The sequence below is a fragment of the Vigna umbellata genome, chromosome 10 (assembly GCF_029865625.1).
Source record: "Vigna umbellata cultivar VRB3 chromosome 10, Vumbellata_1.0, whole genome shotgun sequence".
Taxonomy (NCBI): Eukaryota; Viridiplantae; Streptophyta; class Magnoliopsida; order Fabales; family Fabaceae; genus Vigna; species Vigna umbellata.
Genome location: NC_142174.1, coordinates 2,101,941 through 2,119,351, shown reverse-complemented (window position 1 = coordinate 2,119,351; position 17,411 = coordinate 2,101,941). Strand labels below are relative to the sequence as shown.

General features: G+C 47.4%; 1 protein-coding gene across 1 annotated transcript; it reads right to left on the bottom strand.

Annotated features, from left to right (window-relative positions):
- Nucleotides 1-564: 564 nt before the first annotated feature.
- Nucleotides 565-9,155, bottom strand: LOC148191614 (uncharacterized). Its single transcript, XM_088100613.1, has 3 exons — nt 7,424-9,155; nt 5,780-7,387; nt 565-737 (listed from the first exon to the last, which is right to left on the bottom strand). Exons 1-3 carry the CDS (start codon nt 9,153-9,155, stop codon nt 565-567), a joined length of 3,513 nt encoding a protein of 1,170 aa, XP_087956739.1.
- Nucleotides 9,156-17,411: the final 8,256 nt, after the last annotated feature.

The following is a 17,411-nucleotide window of genomic DNA, read 5'->3' as shown; positions in this document are numbered from 1 at the left end:
GTCCACTTTGTCCACTGATGAGTCAATATTTTGTTCACTTCACTTAGTTTATTGTCCTAGAATTAATCGGGGAATTGTGCTTAATTGTCCAGTATTTTCCCATTTTTACTAATTGTGCTTAATTTGACCAAAAATTCTAATTTTAATTAATTTGGATTATTTGAGCAAATTATTTGCATTATTAATTTCAGGGAAAATGTTGGAAATACAATTTGGAATATTTGGAGTTCAAAAGAAAATGTCACATCATTTATTGGAAAAGAAGAGCGGGCCCATGGACAAATTAAAATTGGTCCAGCACTTGGTGGCAGCATAATCCCGTCCAGCAGAAGAAAGAAGGTAGTCCAGCAATTTGCTGCCATCATGACCTGCACACGCTGAATTATGTCTTGAAAAAATGCACACAGCTAAATCACTTGGGCTGAATGAAAATATGCGGACCACACACAGCTGAAACACAGCGGCCCACATGAGAAGCAGCCACATTCATTCATTTTCCAGCAGCACACCGTGGCCCATGAGGATTTGTGACATCCAGCAATTGGAGCAGCCATGCGTCCAAGTCTAGCAGGGGTGTGTCAGCAGGAAGAAAGCCTCCACGGTCCAGCAAGCTTTGAGGAAGCCGCTACGTCCAGCTGCCACACACGCACTGCTGCCAAGTCCATAAAATCCAGCAGCTTTGGAGTGCACGGGAGGCAGCAACATTCCACGGCCCAACAGAGAAGAGAGGCACACAGCTGAAAGGAGAAAAGGGGTCTAGTTCATTAAAGCACGTGGACAACAAAAGTAGCAGCATGGGTGGCAAAGAGAAGAAACATCCAGCAGCAACACGGACGGCCCATGACAATTTTTACGGAGCATCCAACAAGGGCAGGTTTTGTTGGCTTTTAGGAGGACGTTACAGGGTGCTGTTGGGAGGATGGTGACCTAGGACGTGGGGGTTACGAGAGAACAGTGGGAGCCGCCACTGGCCATTTGTACTCACGCTCTCGGTCTTTGAGGTTTGGGGGGAGACATTGTATTCTGAACGTCTTCGGGGAGCTTGGGAGAGTTGGTTTGTATGTTGTCTTCTCTGGACGTGGATTCAGCACTTCACTATTGAGTAATCTTTGCCCTTTTGATTCCCAGCTGCCACGGTCACATTGTTTAGCATTAGACGTTTTTTTTTTCCTTATTTTATTACATGATGTTTTCATGCTTCTTGACTCACTGTAATTCTGTTTTAATTGATGAATGGTAGAGAACAATTGAAAGTCATTTCATTTAGTAAGGGAGATTTGTCCAGCCGTAACCTTGGTCTTTCTTTGAGCAAAATTTTATTCAATGAGAGATTACATTAGCTCTTCACTGCAAGTTTACTAGCATGATCTGTCCTTGCAATTTAAGTTCTTTACATAAGCATGATTTAAACTTGGTTCTTTTGGATCTACTGTGGTGCAAGTTAATAAGGTAGTTCTCGGTACATTGCATTTCCAGCCGTAAGTTTCTATTTGTTTTGGTATCTTAGATGATTGAGAAATGAAGGTGGAAGCTAGACGGGAATAGGTGTGACGGTTTTGGGGAGAGAAAAGGAGTGTATTTTAACTCTTTGTGGAAGTTAACGTGGAGCATGTTAGAGATTACTTTGTTATGTAATTGTCATAGCTTATTGATTTGATGAGAGAATGGTAGCTGGAAGCAAAAAGCCGTGTAAGAAGTCACGTGAAGATGCACTTTCAATTTGCATTAGATTAGAATATTCATTTTGGTTTCATGTGGAGAATGTATTGGAGTTAAGTGGTTGGTTGTAGAAGGTGAATAGGTGCAAGGCTACGTGTGGGAGTTTGGTGTGCTCGGCAGTTGGTTTGGAATAGAAGAGAACACCTTCTTGGATGAGAATTGTAAATTCTTTAATTAAAGAATGTGGAGTGGTTACGTGAAGTGTATCATGTTAAGACCAATTTAAATATTTTATTTCATTTTTTTTTATTTTTTTTTATTTGAATTTTTATTGTTCCAATTTCATTTTCACTGTGTTAATTTCATTTTACTGTTTTAGAATTTACTTCGCCGTTTTTAATTCAGTCGTGTTTAATTTCCAGTCAGTTTAATTTAATTTTATCCGCACAAAAACAATCTTTCAAAATTCCCCCACTATGTGTTTGATGTGAGACTGAACCACATTTGGTCCTTGAGAGACGACCTAGGAGTCACTTCCTAGTCTATACTGCATTCTTTTATGCACAACTTTTGTGAGAGGTGCGACCCTCTCACCATCCACTTTGTCCACTTCGTCCACTTCGTCCACTTGCCCACTTCGTCAACTTCGTCCACTTCGTCCACTTCGCCCACTTCGTCAACTTCGTCCACTTCGTCAAATTCAACCACATCGCCCACTTCATCAACTTCGTCCACTACCTCCACTTCCTCCACTTCCTCCACTTCCTCCACCTCCTTCACTTCGTCCACTTTGTCCACTTTTTCCATTTCTTCCACCTCCTACACTTTTTCCACTTCATCCAATTCGTCCACTTCCTCCACTTGCTCCACTTCCTCCATTTCCTCCATTTCCTCCAATATTCCTCCACTTCGTCCAATTCGTCCACTTCGTCGACTTCGTCCACTTTGTCCACTTCCTCCACATCCTCCACTTTCTCGACTTCCTCCACTTCCTCCACTTTTCCTCAACTTCGTCCACCTCGTCGAATTCATCCACTTCGTCAACTTCCTCCATTTCCTCCACTTCCTCCACTTCGTCCACTTCGTCCACTTCCACCACTTCGTCCACTTCGTCTATTTCCACCACTTCGTCCACTTCCTCCACTTCCTCCACTATGTCCACTTTGTCCACTTCGACCACTTGTTCCATTTCGTCTACTTCGTCCACTTCTTCTACTTCCTCCACTTCCACCACTTCGTCCACTTCTTCCAATTCGTCCACTTCGTCCACTTCGTCCACTTACTCCACTTCGTCCACTTCCTCCACATCCTCCACTTCCTCAACTTCCGCCACTTCTCCACTTCCTCCACCTTTCGTCAACTTCGGCCAGCTCGTCGAATTCATCCACTTTGTCAACTTCCTCCATTTCCTCCACTTCCAGCACTTACTCCACTTCGTCCACTTCGCCCACTTGCTCTACTTCCAGCACTTCGTCCACTTCGTCTATTTCCCCCACTTCGTCCTCTTATTCCATTTCGTCAACTTCCTCCACTTCCTCCACTTCCACCACTCCGTCCACTTCGTCCAATTCGTCCACTTCGTCCACTTACTCCACCTCGTCCAATTCGTCCACTTCGTCCAATTCGTCCCCTTCATCCACTACGCCCACTTTTTGAACTTCGACCACTTCGTCCAGTTGCTCTACTTCCACCACTTCGTCCACTTCGTCTATTTCCCCCACTTCGTCCACTTCCTCCACTTCGTCCACTTTTTCCATTTCGTCAACTTCGTCCACTTCTTCCACTTCCTCCACTTCCACCACTTCGTCCACCTCGTCCAATTCGTCCAGTTCGTCCACTTACTCCACTTCGTCCACTTCCTCCACTTCTTGTACTTCGTCCACTTCCTCCACTTCCTCCAATTCGTCCCCTTCATCCACTCCGCCCACTTCCTTAACTTCGACAACTTCGTCCACTTCCTCGACTTCCTGCACTTCGTCCAGTTCGTCCACTTCGTCCGCTTTGTCCACTTCTTCCACTTCCTCCACTTCGTCCACTTCCTCCACTTCCTCCACTTCCTCCACTTCTTCCACTTTGTCTACTTTGTCCACTTCCTCCATTTCCTCCACATCCTCCGCTTCCTCCATTTCCTCTACTTACTCCACTTTTCCTCCACTTCGTCCAATTCGTCCACTTCGTCAACTTCCTCCACTTCGTCCACTTACTCCACTTCCTCCACAACATCCACTTCCTCCACTTTTCCTCAACTTCGTCCACTTCGTCGAATCCGTCCATTTCATCAACTTCCACCACTTCCTCCACTTACTCCTTTTCGTCCACTTCGTCCACTATGTCCACTTCGTCCACTTAATCCACTTCGTCAACTTCATCCACATCGTCCACTTCCTCCACTTCGTCCACTTCGTCCACTTCCTCCACTTCCTCCACTTCGTCCACTTCCTCCACTTCTTCCACTTCCTTCGCTTCCTCCATTTCCTCCACTTTTCCTCAACTTCGTCTAATTCGTTGAATTCGTCCACTTCATCAACTTCCTCCACTTCCTCAAATTCCTCCACTTACTCCACTACGTCCACTTCGTCCACTTCATGCACCAAGTCCACTACGTCCACTTCGTCACTTCCTCCAGTTCCTCCACTTCCACCACTTCGTCTATTTCCTCCATTTCCTCCACTTCGTCTACTTCCTCCACTTCGTCCACTTCGTCCACTTCCTCCACTTCGTGCACTTCCTCCACTTCGTCCACTTCCTCCACTTCGTCAACTTCGTCCACTTCCTCCACTTCCTCCACTTCGTCCACTTCCTCCACTTCCTCCATTTCCTCCACTTTTCCTCAACTTCGTCGAATTCGTCCACTTCGTCAACTTCCTCCACTTCCTCAAATTTCTCCACTTACTCCACTGCGTCCACTTCGTCCACTTGATGCACCAAGTCCACTACGTCCACTTCGTCACTTCATCCACTTCCTCCACTTCCACCACTTCGTCTATTTCCTCCATTTCCTCCACTTCGTCCACTTCCTCCACTTCGTCCACTTTGTCCACTTTGTCCACTTTGTCCACTTCGTCCACTTGTTCCATTTCGTCAACTTCGTCAACTCCGTCCACTTCCACCACTTCGTCCACCTCGTCGAATTCATCCACTTCATCAACTTCCTCCATTTCCTCCACTTCCTCCACTTCGTCCACTTCCTCCACCTCCACCACTTCGTCCGCTTCGTCTATTTCATCCACTTCGTCCACTTTGTCCACTTTGTTCTACTTCCTCCACTTCCACCACTTCGTCCAATTCGTCCAGTTCGTCCACTTTGTCCACTTACTCCACTTCGTCCACTTCCTGCACTTCGTCCACTTCCTCCACTACGTCCAATTCGTCCCCTTCATCCACTTCGCCGATTTCGTTAACTTCGACCACTTCGTCCACTTCCTCCATTTCCTCCACTTCCTACACGCATAATTAGACGCATCACACATGAGCTCAAATGGGGCTGTCCAATCCGGTGCCTGAATGATAGGGGCGGTAGTCAAAGCTTCCTTCAGGCAGTCAAACGCCTGCTTGCATCTGTCATCAAAAGAAAAATCAATATCTTTCTGCAGCAGTCTGGACAAGGGAAGCGCCTTCTTGCTGAAATCTTTGATGAAACGCCTGTAGAAACCTGCATGTCCAAGAAAAGATCGCACCTCTCGCACGCAAGAGGGGTAAGGCAACTGCGAAATCACAGATATCTTAGCAGGGTCTACCTCTATTCCCTTTTCAGAAATGATATGCCCTAGAACCAAACCTTGTCCAACCATGAAGTGACATTTCTCAAAATTGAGAACAAGGTTTGTTTCTATGCATCTTTTCAAAACTTTTTCCAGACTGTCTAAACATGCATCAAAGGAGGATCCATACACAGTAAAATCATCCATAAACACCTCTATGCAATTCTCAAGAAAGTCACTAAAAATGCTAAGCATGCACCGCTGGAAGGTACCAGGGGCGTTGCATAGACCAAAGGGCATCCTCCTATAGGCAAAAGTGCCAAAGGGGCAGTTGAATGTGGTTTTTTCTTGATCCTCAGGCGCAATATTTATTTGAAAGTAACCAGAAAAACCATCAAGAAAACAATAATGAGATTTACCTGCCAGGCGCTCCAGCATCTGATCAATGAATGGTAGGGGGAAATGATCTTTCCTGGTTGCTTGGTTGAGCCTCCTATAGTCAATGCAGACTCTCCAACTGTTCTGCACTCTAGCTGGGATAAGCTCATCCCTCTCATTCTTCACCACAGTGAGGCCAGTTTTCTTGGGCACAACATGGATGGGGCTAACCCACTGACTGTCTGAAATAGGGTAGATGATCCCAGCTTGCAAAAGCTTGGTCACCTCCTTCTTGATGACGTCCATGATCACGGGGTTTTGCCTTCTTTGTGGCTGTCTCACTGGCCTTGCCCCATCTTCCAAAAGAATTCTATGCATGCATGTGGATGGGCTAATACCAGGTATGTCAGCCAAACTCCAACCAATGGCCTTCTTGTGCTTCCTCAACACACCAAGCAACTTCTCCTCTTGAACAGAATCAAGGGAGGTGGAAATGATCACCGGTTTCTTCTCATCATCCTCCAAGTACACGTACTTGAGGTTATCTGGGAGCTGTTTCAACTCAAGAGTAGGTGCCTGCAAGTCAGATTCATTTGTACTTCCTACAAAGTGGTTAGTGCATTCTGACTCCAAAGAGTTCACAGGTAAAGGCGGAACACCTATCTCATCACGCTCCAAATCCATATCCATGACAATTACATTATCAACATCATCCATATCAAAAACATCATCAACATCATGGATATCAAAATTCTCTTCAAAATCAACCTCATTCTCAAATTCAGATTCAATGCATGTATGTAGAGAAGATAGAAAAGAATGCTCTTTCTTATGCAAAGAATCAAAATCATCAACAACATATCTATCAATAATGTCATCCAATGCATCGATCCTAAACAGAGAATGGTCCTCAGCTGGAAATTTCATTGCATCAAGGATATTAAAATGAACAACAATATCAGCAAATTCCATAGACAAAGTTCCAGCATACACATCAATCTTAGTTCGGGCAGTTTTCAAGAATGGCCTGCCTAAGATAATGGGAGCGGATCCATGAGAGAATCCCTCCTCCATTTCCAAAACATAAAAGTCAGCAGGAAAAATCAATTCACCAACCCTAACCAAGACATCCTCTATGAAACCTGCTGGGTGGGTAACACTCCTATTGGCCAACTGAATGACCACACCCGTGGTTTGCAAAGGACCCAGAGACAAAGATGCATATATAGATAAAGGCATGACATTAACAGAAGCACCCAAATCAAGCATGGCATTTTCAAATTTATTGTTTCCAATCACACAAGGAATGCAAAATATACCTGGGTCCTTGCACTTTTCAGGGATGTGCGGGACCGACTTACCAATAAGCGCAGATACATTCCTTCCCATGCTTATCCTCTCATTTCCCTTCATCTTCCTCTTGTGTGTGCACAACTCCTTCAAGAATTTGGCATACTTCGGTATCTGCTTGATGGCATCAAGTAGAGGTATGTTCACCTCTACCTTCCTGAAGGTCTCCAGAATTTCCTTATCCACATCTTCCATCTTTTTGCTAGGAAGTGCCCGTGAAGGGAATGGTAGAGGGATAGGTCGGTCAACCAATGGAGAAGGTGCGGCAGTGGTGGTGGTGGAAGAGGGAGAAGATCCACCTGAAGAAGAACCACTGGCTGGAGAAGAAGATTCACCCACCTCAAATGCCTTGCTCGAACCGTCATGGTCGTTCTTTCTAGGACAAGTAGCAGGCATGGGTGTAGGTGTAGAAGCGGGCTCTGAAGGCACAAAAATCTGCTTCCCTGATCTAAGGGTTATGGCACTCACATTCCTTGGGTTCTGCACAGTCTGGGATGGTAACTTATCCGAATTCTGAGACTGCGCTTGGTTTATCTGAGTAGCCATCTGACCCATCTGGTTAGTGAGACTCTGTATGGAAGCTCTAGTCTCCTGCTGAAATTGCATGTTATCTTTCTGAAACTGCAGGTTTTGCATAGTCATCTGTCTCACTAACTCTTCCAATGAAGGTTCAGACGAAGTGGAAGGGTGGGCAGCTGGTTGGGCAGGTGCCTCTTGCTGTTGCTGTTGTTGTTGCCTCTGGTGTTGTTGCATAGGTGGAGGCACATATCTGTTAGGTGCTCCAGCATTCTGGAAAGGTGGTGCCTGCTGTTGATGTTGTGGCGCATTGTTCCATCTCAGATTGGGGTGATTCCTCCACCCTGGGTTGTACCTGTTGCTGGATAAGTCATGATTTTGCTGTTGTTGTTGTTGCCTGTTGTTGTAGATGTTCGTAGCATAAGCCTGAGGCGCATCAGAGGCAGCTGATTGCTGCAAAGAAGGACAAGCATCTGTATAGTGGTCACTGGAAGGACAAATAGCACATAGCCGTGCAACAGATGCAGATGGAGCTGCAGATCTCTGGTTGGTAGTCAACTGTGTCACCAACTTCGTAAGAGAGTCAATCTTTCCTTCCAACTTGCTTTCAACAGCTGATAAAGACTGGGCAACAACATCATGTACGCCCCTCACCACAAAGGCATCATTCCTGGTGCTAAACTGCTGGGAGTTGGAAGCCATCTTCTCAATCAATTGCCTGGCCTCAGCAGGTGTGGTGTCTCCAATAGCTCCACCACTGGCAGCATCAATCATACCACGGTCCATGTTGTTCAAACCCTCATAGAAATACTGGACAAGGAGATGCTCAGGTATCTGATGGTGGGGACAACTAGCACAAAGTGTCTTGAATCTCTCCCAATACTCATATAAGTTCTCTCCACCAAGCTGCCTAATCCCAGTTATGTCTTTTCTGATAGCTGTGGTCCGGGCTGCTGGAAAAAATTTATCTAAGAACAGCCTCTTCATATCATCCCAGCTAGTGACGGATCTAGGCGCCAAACCATACAACCAATCCTTAGCAACATTTTCCAATGAATGAGGGAATGCCTTTAAAAAGATGTGCTCTTCAGGAACATCATGTGGTTTCATACTAGAACAGACAATGTGGAATTCCTTCAAATGCTTATGAGGACTCTCACCTGCAAGACCATGAAACTTGGGCAACAAATGGATCAGTCCAGTCTTGAGAACAAATGGAACATCCTCATCAGGATATTGGATGCACAAGCTTTCGATATCGAAATCAGGTGCAGCCATCTCCCTAAAAGTCCTCTCGCGAGGTGGAGGTTGTGCCATATTGTTTTCAGTGTGAAAAACAACAGAATCAGAATCAGAATCACGTGCAGATGCAACAGATGCAGTAGATGCAGTATGCACAAAATACTCAGCAGTGGGATGCACAGTATCCAATGGAACAGACTCAAAAACAGACTCTAAAGATAAATTCCTAGAATGCCTAGCTAACCTATGAAAAGTTCTATGAATCTCAGGATCAAAGGGTGGTATAGGCCCAGGATTTCCCCTAGTCATGCACTAAGTCAGAACACCCTAAAATCATGAAACGATATCACAAAAATTTTGAACACACAAAACAACCTAAACAAACAAATCACACACACTCAAACATACAAGACAAAACACAACACACACTAACACAACAAAAACCTAAGACCGAACCATTGGTCCCCGGCAACGGCGCCATTTTGGTGAGAGGGTCGCACCTCCCAACAAAAGTTGATTGCAGATATTAATGGCCGTGGGTCACCTCGTCAATTTCCTCCACTTCCTCCACTTTCTCCACTTCGTCAACATCGTCCACTTCCTCCACTTCTTCCACTTCCTTCACTTCGTCAACTTCGTCCAGTTCCTCCACTTCCTCCACTTCGTCAACTTCCTCCACTTAGTCCACTTCCTCCACTTCCTCCACTTCGTCTACTTCATCCACTTTGTCCACTTCGTGAACTTCGTCCACTTCCTTCACTTCGACCAGTTTGTACACTTCCTCCACTTCCTCCACTTCGTCCACTTCCTCCAATTCGTCCACTTCGTCAACTTCCTCCACTTTGTCAACTTCCTCCAGTTCCTCCAGTTCCTCCACTTCCTTCACTTCGTCCACTACGTCAATTTCGTCCACTTCCTCAACTTGGTCAACTTGGTCCACTTCTTCAACTTCCTCCACTACCTCCACTTCCTGCACTTCGTCCCCTTCTTCCACTTCCTCCACTTCCTCCACTTCCTCCACATCGTCCACTTCATCAACTTCCTCCACTTTGTTAACTTCGTCCACTTCGTCCACCTCGTGCACTTCCTCCACTTCCTACACTTCCTCCACTTCCTCCAATTCCTCCACTTCCTCCACTTGCTCGACTTCTTCAACTTCGTCAACTTCTTCAACTTCTTCCGCTTCCTTCACTTCCTCCACTTCGTCCCAATCGTCAACTTCCTCGACTTCCTCGACTTCGTCCACTTCATCCACTTCGTCCGCTTCGTCCACTTCCTCTAGTTCCTCCACTTCCTCTATTTCGTCAACTTCATCCACTTCGTCCACTTCCTCAACTTCCTCCACATCCTCCACTTCGTCCACTTCGTCCACTTCCTCTAGTTCCTCCACTTCGTCAACTTCTTCCATTTAGTCCACTTCCTTCACTTCGTCTACTTTATCCACTTTGTCCACTTCGTGAACTTCGTCCACTTCCTTCACTTCGACACGTTTCTACACTTCCTCCACTTTGTCCACTTCCTTCACTTCAGCTTCGTCCACTTCCTCCATTTCCACCACATCCTCTATTTCCTCCACTTCCTCCACTTCGTCTACTTCGTCTACTTCGTCAAATTCCTCTACTTCCTCCACTTCCTCAACTTCGTCGACTTCGTCCACTTCCTCCACTTCGTCCGCAAGCTCCACTTCCTCAACCTCGTCCACTTCGTGCACTTCCTCCACTTCCTTCAATTCCTCCACTTGCTCCACTTCGTCAAATTCTTCCACTTCCTCCAATTCCTCCACTTCTTCCACTTCCTCCACTTCCTCCCCTTCGTACACTTCCTCAACTTCCTCCACTTCGTCCACTTCCTCCAGGTCCTCCACTTCGTCCACTTCATCCACTTCGTCAACTTCGTCCATTTCCTCTAGTTCCTCCACTTCGTCCACTTCCTCCACTTCCTCCACTTCGTCTACTTCGTCAATTTCCTCCACTTCCTCCACTTCATCCACTTGGTCCACTTCGACCACTTCGTCCACTTGGTCCACTTCGGCAACTTCCTCCAGTTCCTCCACTTCCTCCACTTCCACCACTTCCTCCACTTCCTCCACTTCGTCAAATTCGTCCACTTCTTCGACTTCTTCCACTTCCACCACTTCCTCCACTTCCTCCACTTCCTCCACTTCTTCCACTTCTTCCACTTCCTCCATTTCCTGCACTTCCTCCACTTCGTCAACTTCATCCACTTCCTCCACTTCGTCAACTTCCTCCACTTTCTCCACTTCTTCCACTTCTTCCACTTATTCCACTTGGACCACTTCGTCCACTTGCTCCACTTTGTCAACTTCCACCACTTCCTCCACGTCGTCCACTTCGCCCATTTCCTCCACTTCCTCCACTTCTTCGACTCCACATCTTAGTCCACTTCGTCAACTTCCTCCACTTGGTCCACTTCGTCCACTTCCTCCGCTTCGTCCACTTTGTCCATTTCCTCCATTTCGTCCACTTCCTCCACTTCCTCCACTTCCTCAACTTCCACCACTTCCTCCAATTCCTCTACTTCATCCACTTTATCCACTTCGTGAAATTCGTCCACTTCCTTCACTTCGACCAGTTCGTACCCTTCCTTCATTTCGTCAACTCTTTAACTTCTTCAACTTCGTCAACTTCATCCACTTCCTCCATTTCCTCCACTTCCTCCACTTCCTTCACTTCCTCCATTTCCTCCACTTCCTCCACTTCCTCCACTTCCTCCACTTCCTCTACTTCATCAATTTCCTCCACTTCCTCCACTTCGTCTACTTCCTCCACTTCGTCCACTTCGTCCACTTCATCCACTTCCTCCATTTCCACCACCACCTCCAATTCCTCTACTTCATCCACTTTGTCCAGTTCGTGAAATTCGTCCACTTCCTCCGCTTCCTTCGCTTCGTCGACTTCCTCCATTTCGTCCACTCCCTCCACTTCGTCAACTTCCTCCACTTCCTCCACTTCCTCCACTTTGCCCACTTCATCCACTTCCTCCACTTCCTCCACTTAATCCACTTCATCCACTTCCTCCACTTCCTCAACTTCCACCACTTCCTCCAATTCCTCTACTTCATCCACTTTGTCCACTTCGTGAAATTCGTCCACTTCCTTCACATCGACCAGTTCGTACACTTCCTCAATTTCGTCAACTCTTCAACTTCTTCAACTTCGTCAACTTCGTCCACTTCCTCCATTTCCTCCACTTCCTCCACTTCCTCCAGTTCCTTCACTTCGTCCACTTCCTCCATTTCGTCTACTGCGTCAATTTCCTCCACTTCCTCCACTTCGTCCACTTCATTTACTTCCTCCACTTCTTCCACTTCCATCACTTCCTCCACTTCTTCAACTTCCTCCACTTCCTCCAGTTCCTCCACTTCGTCCAGTTCGTCCTCTTCGTCAACTTCCTCCAGTTCCTCTACTTCGTCCACTTCCTCCACTTCGTCCACTTCGTAAATTTCCTCAACTTCCACCACTTCCTCCACTTCGTCCACTTCCTTCACTTCGTCAACTTCGTCCACTTGCTCCAGTTCCTCCACTTCGTCAACTTCTTCCACTTAGTCCACTTCCTTCAATTCGTCTACTTTATCCACTTTGTCCACTTCGTGAACTTCGTCCACTTCCTTCACTTCGACACGTTTGTACACTTCCTCCACTTTGTCCACTTCCTTCACTTCAGCTTCGTCCACTTCCTCCATTTCCTCCACATCCTCCACTTCCTCCACTTCTTCTACTTCGTCAAATTCCTCCACTTCCTCAACTTCGTCAAATTCCTCCACTTCCTCCACTTCCTCAACTTCGTCGACTTCGTCCACTTCCTCCACTTCGTCCGCAACCTCCACTTCCTCAACTTTGTCGACTTCGTACACTTCCTCCACTTCCTTCAATTCCTCCACTTGCTCCACTTTGTCCACTTCTTCCACTTCCTCCAATTCCTCCACTTCTTCCACTTCCTCCACTTCCTCCACTTCGTCCCCTTCGTACACTTCCTCAACTGCCTCCACTTCGTCCACTTCCTCCAGGTCCTCCACGTCGTCCACTTCATCCACTTCGTCAACTTCGTCCACTTCCTCAAGTTCCTCCACTTCGTCCACTTCCTCCACTTCGTCTATTTCGTCAATTTCCTCCACTTCCTCCACTTCCTCCAGTTCATCCACTTCGTCAACATCGTCCACTTCCTCCACTTCTTCCACTTCCTTCACTTCGTCAACTTCGTCCAGTTCCTCCACTTCCTCCACTTCGTCAACTTCCTCCACTTAGTCCACTTCTTCCACTTCGTCTACTCCATCCACTTTGTCCACTTTGTGAACTTCGTCCACTTCCTTCACTTCGACCAGTTTGTACACTTCCTCCACTTCGTCCACTTCCTCCAATTCGTCAACTTCGTCAACTTCCTCCACTTTGTCAACTTCCTCCAATTCCTCCACTTCCTTCACTTCGTCCACTACGTCAACTTCGTCCACTTCCTCAACTTGGTCAACTTGGTCCACTTCCTGCACTTCGTCCATTTCTTCCACTTCCTCCACTTCCTCCACATCGTCCACTTCATCAACTTCCTCCACTTTGTTAACTTCGTCCACTTCGTCCACCTCGTGCACTTCCTCCACTTCCTACATTTCCTCCACTTCCTCCAATTCCTCCACTTCCTCCACTTGCTCGACTTCTTCAACTTCGTCAACTTCTTCAACTTCTTCCGCTTCCTTCACTTCCTCCACTTCGTCCCCTTCGTCAACTTCCTCGACTTCGTCCACTTCATCCACTTCGTCCACTTCCTCTAGTTCCTCCACTACCTCTATTTTGTCAACTTCATCCACTTCGTCCACTTCCTCAACTTCCTCCACATCCTCCACTTCGTCCACTTCCTCCACTTCTTCCACTTTGTCCACTTCGTCCACTTCGTCCACTTCCACCACTCCCTCCACTTCGTCCACTTCCTTCACTTCGTCAACTTCGTCCACTTCCTCCAGTTCCTCCACTTCGTCAACTTCTTCCACTTAGTCCACTTCCTTCACTTCGTCTACTTTATCCACTTTGTCCACTTCGTGAACTTCGTCCACTTCCTTCACTTCGACACGTTTGTACACTTCCTCCACTTTGTCCACTTCCTTCACTTCAGCTTCGTCCACTTCCTCCATTTCCTCCACATCCTCCACTTCCTCCACTTCGTTTACTTCGTCTACTTCGTCAAATTCCTCCACTTCCTCCACTTCCTCAACTTCGTCGACTTCGTCCACTTCCTCCACTTCCTCAACTTCGTCGACTTCGTCCACTTCCTCCACTTCGTCCGCAACCTCCACTTCCTCAACCTCGTCCACTTCGTGCACTTCCTCCACTTCCTTCAATTCCTCCACTTGCTCCACTTCTTCCACTTCCCCCAATTCCTCCACTTCTTCCACTTCCTCCACTTCGTCCCCTTCGTACACTTCCTCAACTTCCTCCACTTCGTCCACTTCCTCCAGGTCCTCCACTTCGTCCACTTCCTCCACTTCGTCCACTTCATCCACTTCGTCAACTTCGTCCACTGCCTCTAGTTCCTCCACTTCGTCCACTTCCTCCACTTCCTCCACTTCCTCTACTTCGTCAATTTCCTCCACTTCCTCCACTTCCTCCACTTCGTCAACTTCGTCCACTTCCTCCACTTCTTCCACTTCCTTCACTTCGTCAACTTCGTCCAGTTCCTCCACTTCCCCCACTTCGTCAACTTCCTCCACTTAGTCCACTTCCTCCACTTCGTCTACTTCATCCACTTTGTCCACTTCGTGAACTTCGTCCACTTCCTTCACTTCGACCAGTTTGTACACTTCCTCCACTTCGTCCACTTCGTCCACTTCCTCCAATTCGTCCACTTCGTCAACTTCCTCCTCTTTGTCAACTTCCTCCAATTCCTCCAGTTCCTCCACTTCCTTCACTTCGTCCACTACGTCAACTTCGTCCACTTCCTTACTTGGTCCACTTCTTCAACTTCCTCCACTACCTCCACTTCCTGCACTTCGTCCACTTCTTCCACTTCCTCCACTTCCTCCACATCGTCCACTTCATCAACTTCCTCCACTTTGTTAACTTCCTACACTTTGTCCACTTCCAATAGTTCCTCCACTTCCTCTATTTCGTCAACTTCATCCACTTCGTCCACTTCCTTAACTTCCTCCACATCCTCCACTTCGTCCACTTCCTCCACTTCTTCATTTCGTCCACTTCCTCCACTTCTTCCCCTTCGTCCACTTCCTCCACTTCCTCCACTTCGTCCGCTTTGTCAACTTCCCCCACTTTGTCCACTTCCTGCACATCCTCCACTTCCTCCACTTCATCAACTTCGTCCACTTCGTCCACTTCCTCCACTTCATCAACTTCGTCCACTTCCTCCACTTCCTCCACTTCGTCCACTTCGTCCCCTTCGTCAACTTCATCGACTTCCTCCACTTCGTCCACTTCCTCCAGATCCTCCACTTTGTCCACTTCGTCAACTTCGTCTACTTCCTCCAGTTCCTCCACTTCCTCCACTTCCTCCAGTTCCTCCACTTCGTCTACTTCGTCAATTTCCTCCACTTCCTCCACTTCCTCCACTTCCTCCACTTGATCGACTTCGTCCACTTCGTCCACTTCCTCCACTTCCTTCACTTCGTCAACTTCTCCAACTGCGTCCACTTCCTCCACTTCCTTCACTTCGTCAACTTCGTCCACTTCCTGCACTTCGTCAACTTCCTCCACTTAGTCCACTTCCTCCACTTCCTCTACTTCCTCCACTTCGTCTACTTCATCCACTTTGTCTACTTCGTGAACTTCGTCCACTTCCTTCACTTCGACCAGTTTGTACACTTCCTCCACTTCGTCCACTTCCTTCACTTCAACTTCGTCCACTTCCTCCATTTCCTCCACTTCCTCAACTTCCTCCACTTCCTCCACGTCGTCTACTTCGTCAAATTCCTCCACTTCCCCCACTTCCTCAACTTCGTCGACTTCGTCCACTTCTTCCACTTCGTCCGCTACCTCCACTTCCTCCACTTCCTCCAATTCCTCTACTTGCTCGACTTTGTCAACTTCGTCAACTTCATGAACTTCTTACACTTCCTCCACTTCCTCCACTTCCTCCACTTCCTCCACTTCGTCCCCTTCGTCAACTTCCTCAACTTCCTCCACTTCCCCCAGGTCCTCCACTTCGTCCACTTCATCCACTTCGTCCACTTCGTCCCCTTCCTCCACTTCCTCCACTTCCTCCACTTCCTCCACTTTGTCTACTTTGTCAACTTCCTCCACTTAGTCCACTTCCTCCACTTCCTCCACTTCGTCTACTTCATCTACTTTGTCCACTTCCTTCACTTCGACCAGTTCGTACACTTCCTCCACTTCGTCCACTTCTCAACTTCCTCCACTTCTTCCTCTTCGTCCACTTCATCCACTTCATCGACTTCGTCCACTTTGTCAACGTCCTCCACTTCGTCAACTTCCTCCACGCCATCCATTTCATCCATTTCGTCGACTTCGTCGACATCGTCCATTTCCTCCACTTCCTCTACTTCGTCCACTTCGTCCACTTCGTCCACTTCGTCCACTTCGTCAACTTCATCCACTTCGTCGACTTCGTCCACATTGTCCACTTCCTCCACTTCATCGACTTTGTCAACTTCCTCCACTTCGTCCACTTCCTGCACCTCCTCCACTTTGTCCACTTCGTCCACTTCGTCAACTTCCCCCACTTCCTCCACTTCCTCCACTTCGACTATTTCGTCAACTTCGTCCACTTCCTCCAGTTCCTCTACTTCCTCCACTTCGTCCACTTCCTCCACTTCGTCCACTACGTCAACTTCGTCCAATTCCTGAACTTTGTCACCTTCGTCCACTTCTTCAACTTCCTCCACTACCTCCACTTCCTGCACTTCGTCCACTTCTTCCACTTCCTCCACATCCTCCACATCGTCCACTTCATCAACTTCCTCCACTTCCTCCACTCCGTCAACTTCGTCCACCTCGTGCACTTCCTCCACTTCCTACACTTCCTCCACTTCCTGCAATTCCTCCACTTCCTCCACCTGCTCGACTTCTTCAACTTCGTCAACTTCTTCAACTTCTTCCACTTCCTCCACTTCCTCCACTTCGTCCCCTTCGCTAACTTCCTTGACTTCCTCCACTTCGTCAACTTCATCCACTTCCTCTAGTTCCTCCACTTCGTCCAGTTCCTCCACTTCCTCCACTTCGTCTACTTCGTCAATTTCCTCCACTTCCTCCACTTCCTCCGCTTCGTCGACTTCGTCCATTTCCTCCACTTCCTTCACTTCGTCAACTTCGTCCACTTCCTCCACTTCGTCAACTTCCTCCATTTAGTCCACTTCCTCCACTTTGTCTACTTCATCCACTTCGTGAACTTCGTCCACTTCCTTCACTTCGACCAGTTAGTACAGTTCTTCCACTTCGTCCACTTCCTTCACTTCAACTCCGTCCACTTCCTCGATTTCCTCCACTTCCTCCACTTCATCCATTTTGTCGACTTCGTCCACATCGTCCACTTCCTCCACTTCCTCCACATCCTCTACTTCGTCCACTTCGTTCACTTCGACCTCTTTGT

What these genes read in the sequence shown, in the direction of transcription:
- LOC148191614 (XM_088100613.1), bottom strand. Translation starts at nt 9,155, where the DNA reads ATGACTAGGGGAAATCCTGGGCCTATACCACCCTTTGATCCTGAGATT. An exon ending in GAGCAAGGCATTTGAGGTGG is followed by an intron (nt 7,388 to 7,423) that starts GTGAATCTTCTT and finishes GTTCTTCTTCAG; the next exon opens with GTGGATCTTCTCCCTCTTCC. An exon ending in GATGCTGGAGCGCCTGGCAG is followed by an intron (nt 738 to 5,779) that starts GTAAATCTCATT and finishes TTCTCCTTTCAG; the next exon opens with CTGTGTGCCTCTCTTCTCTG.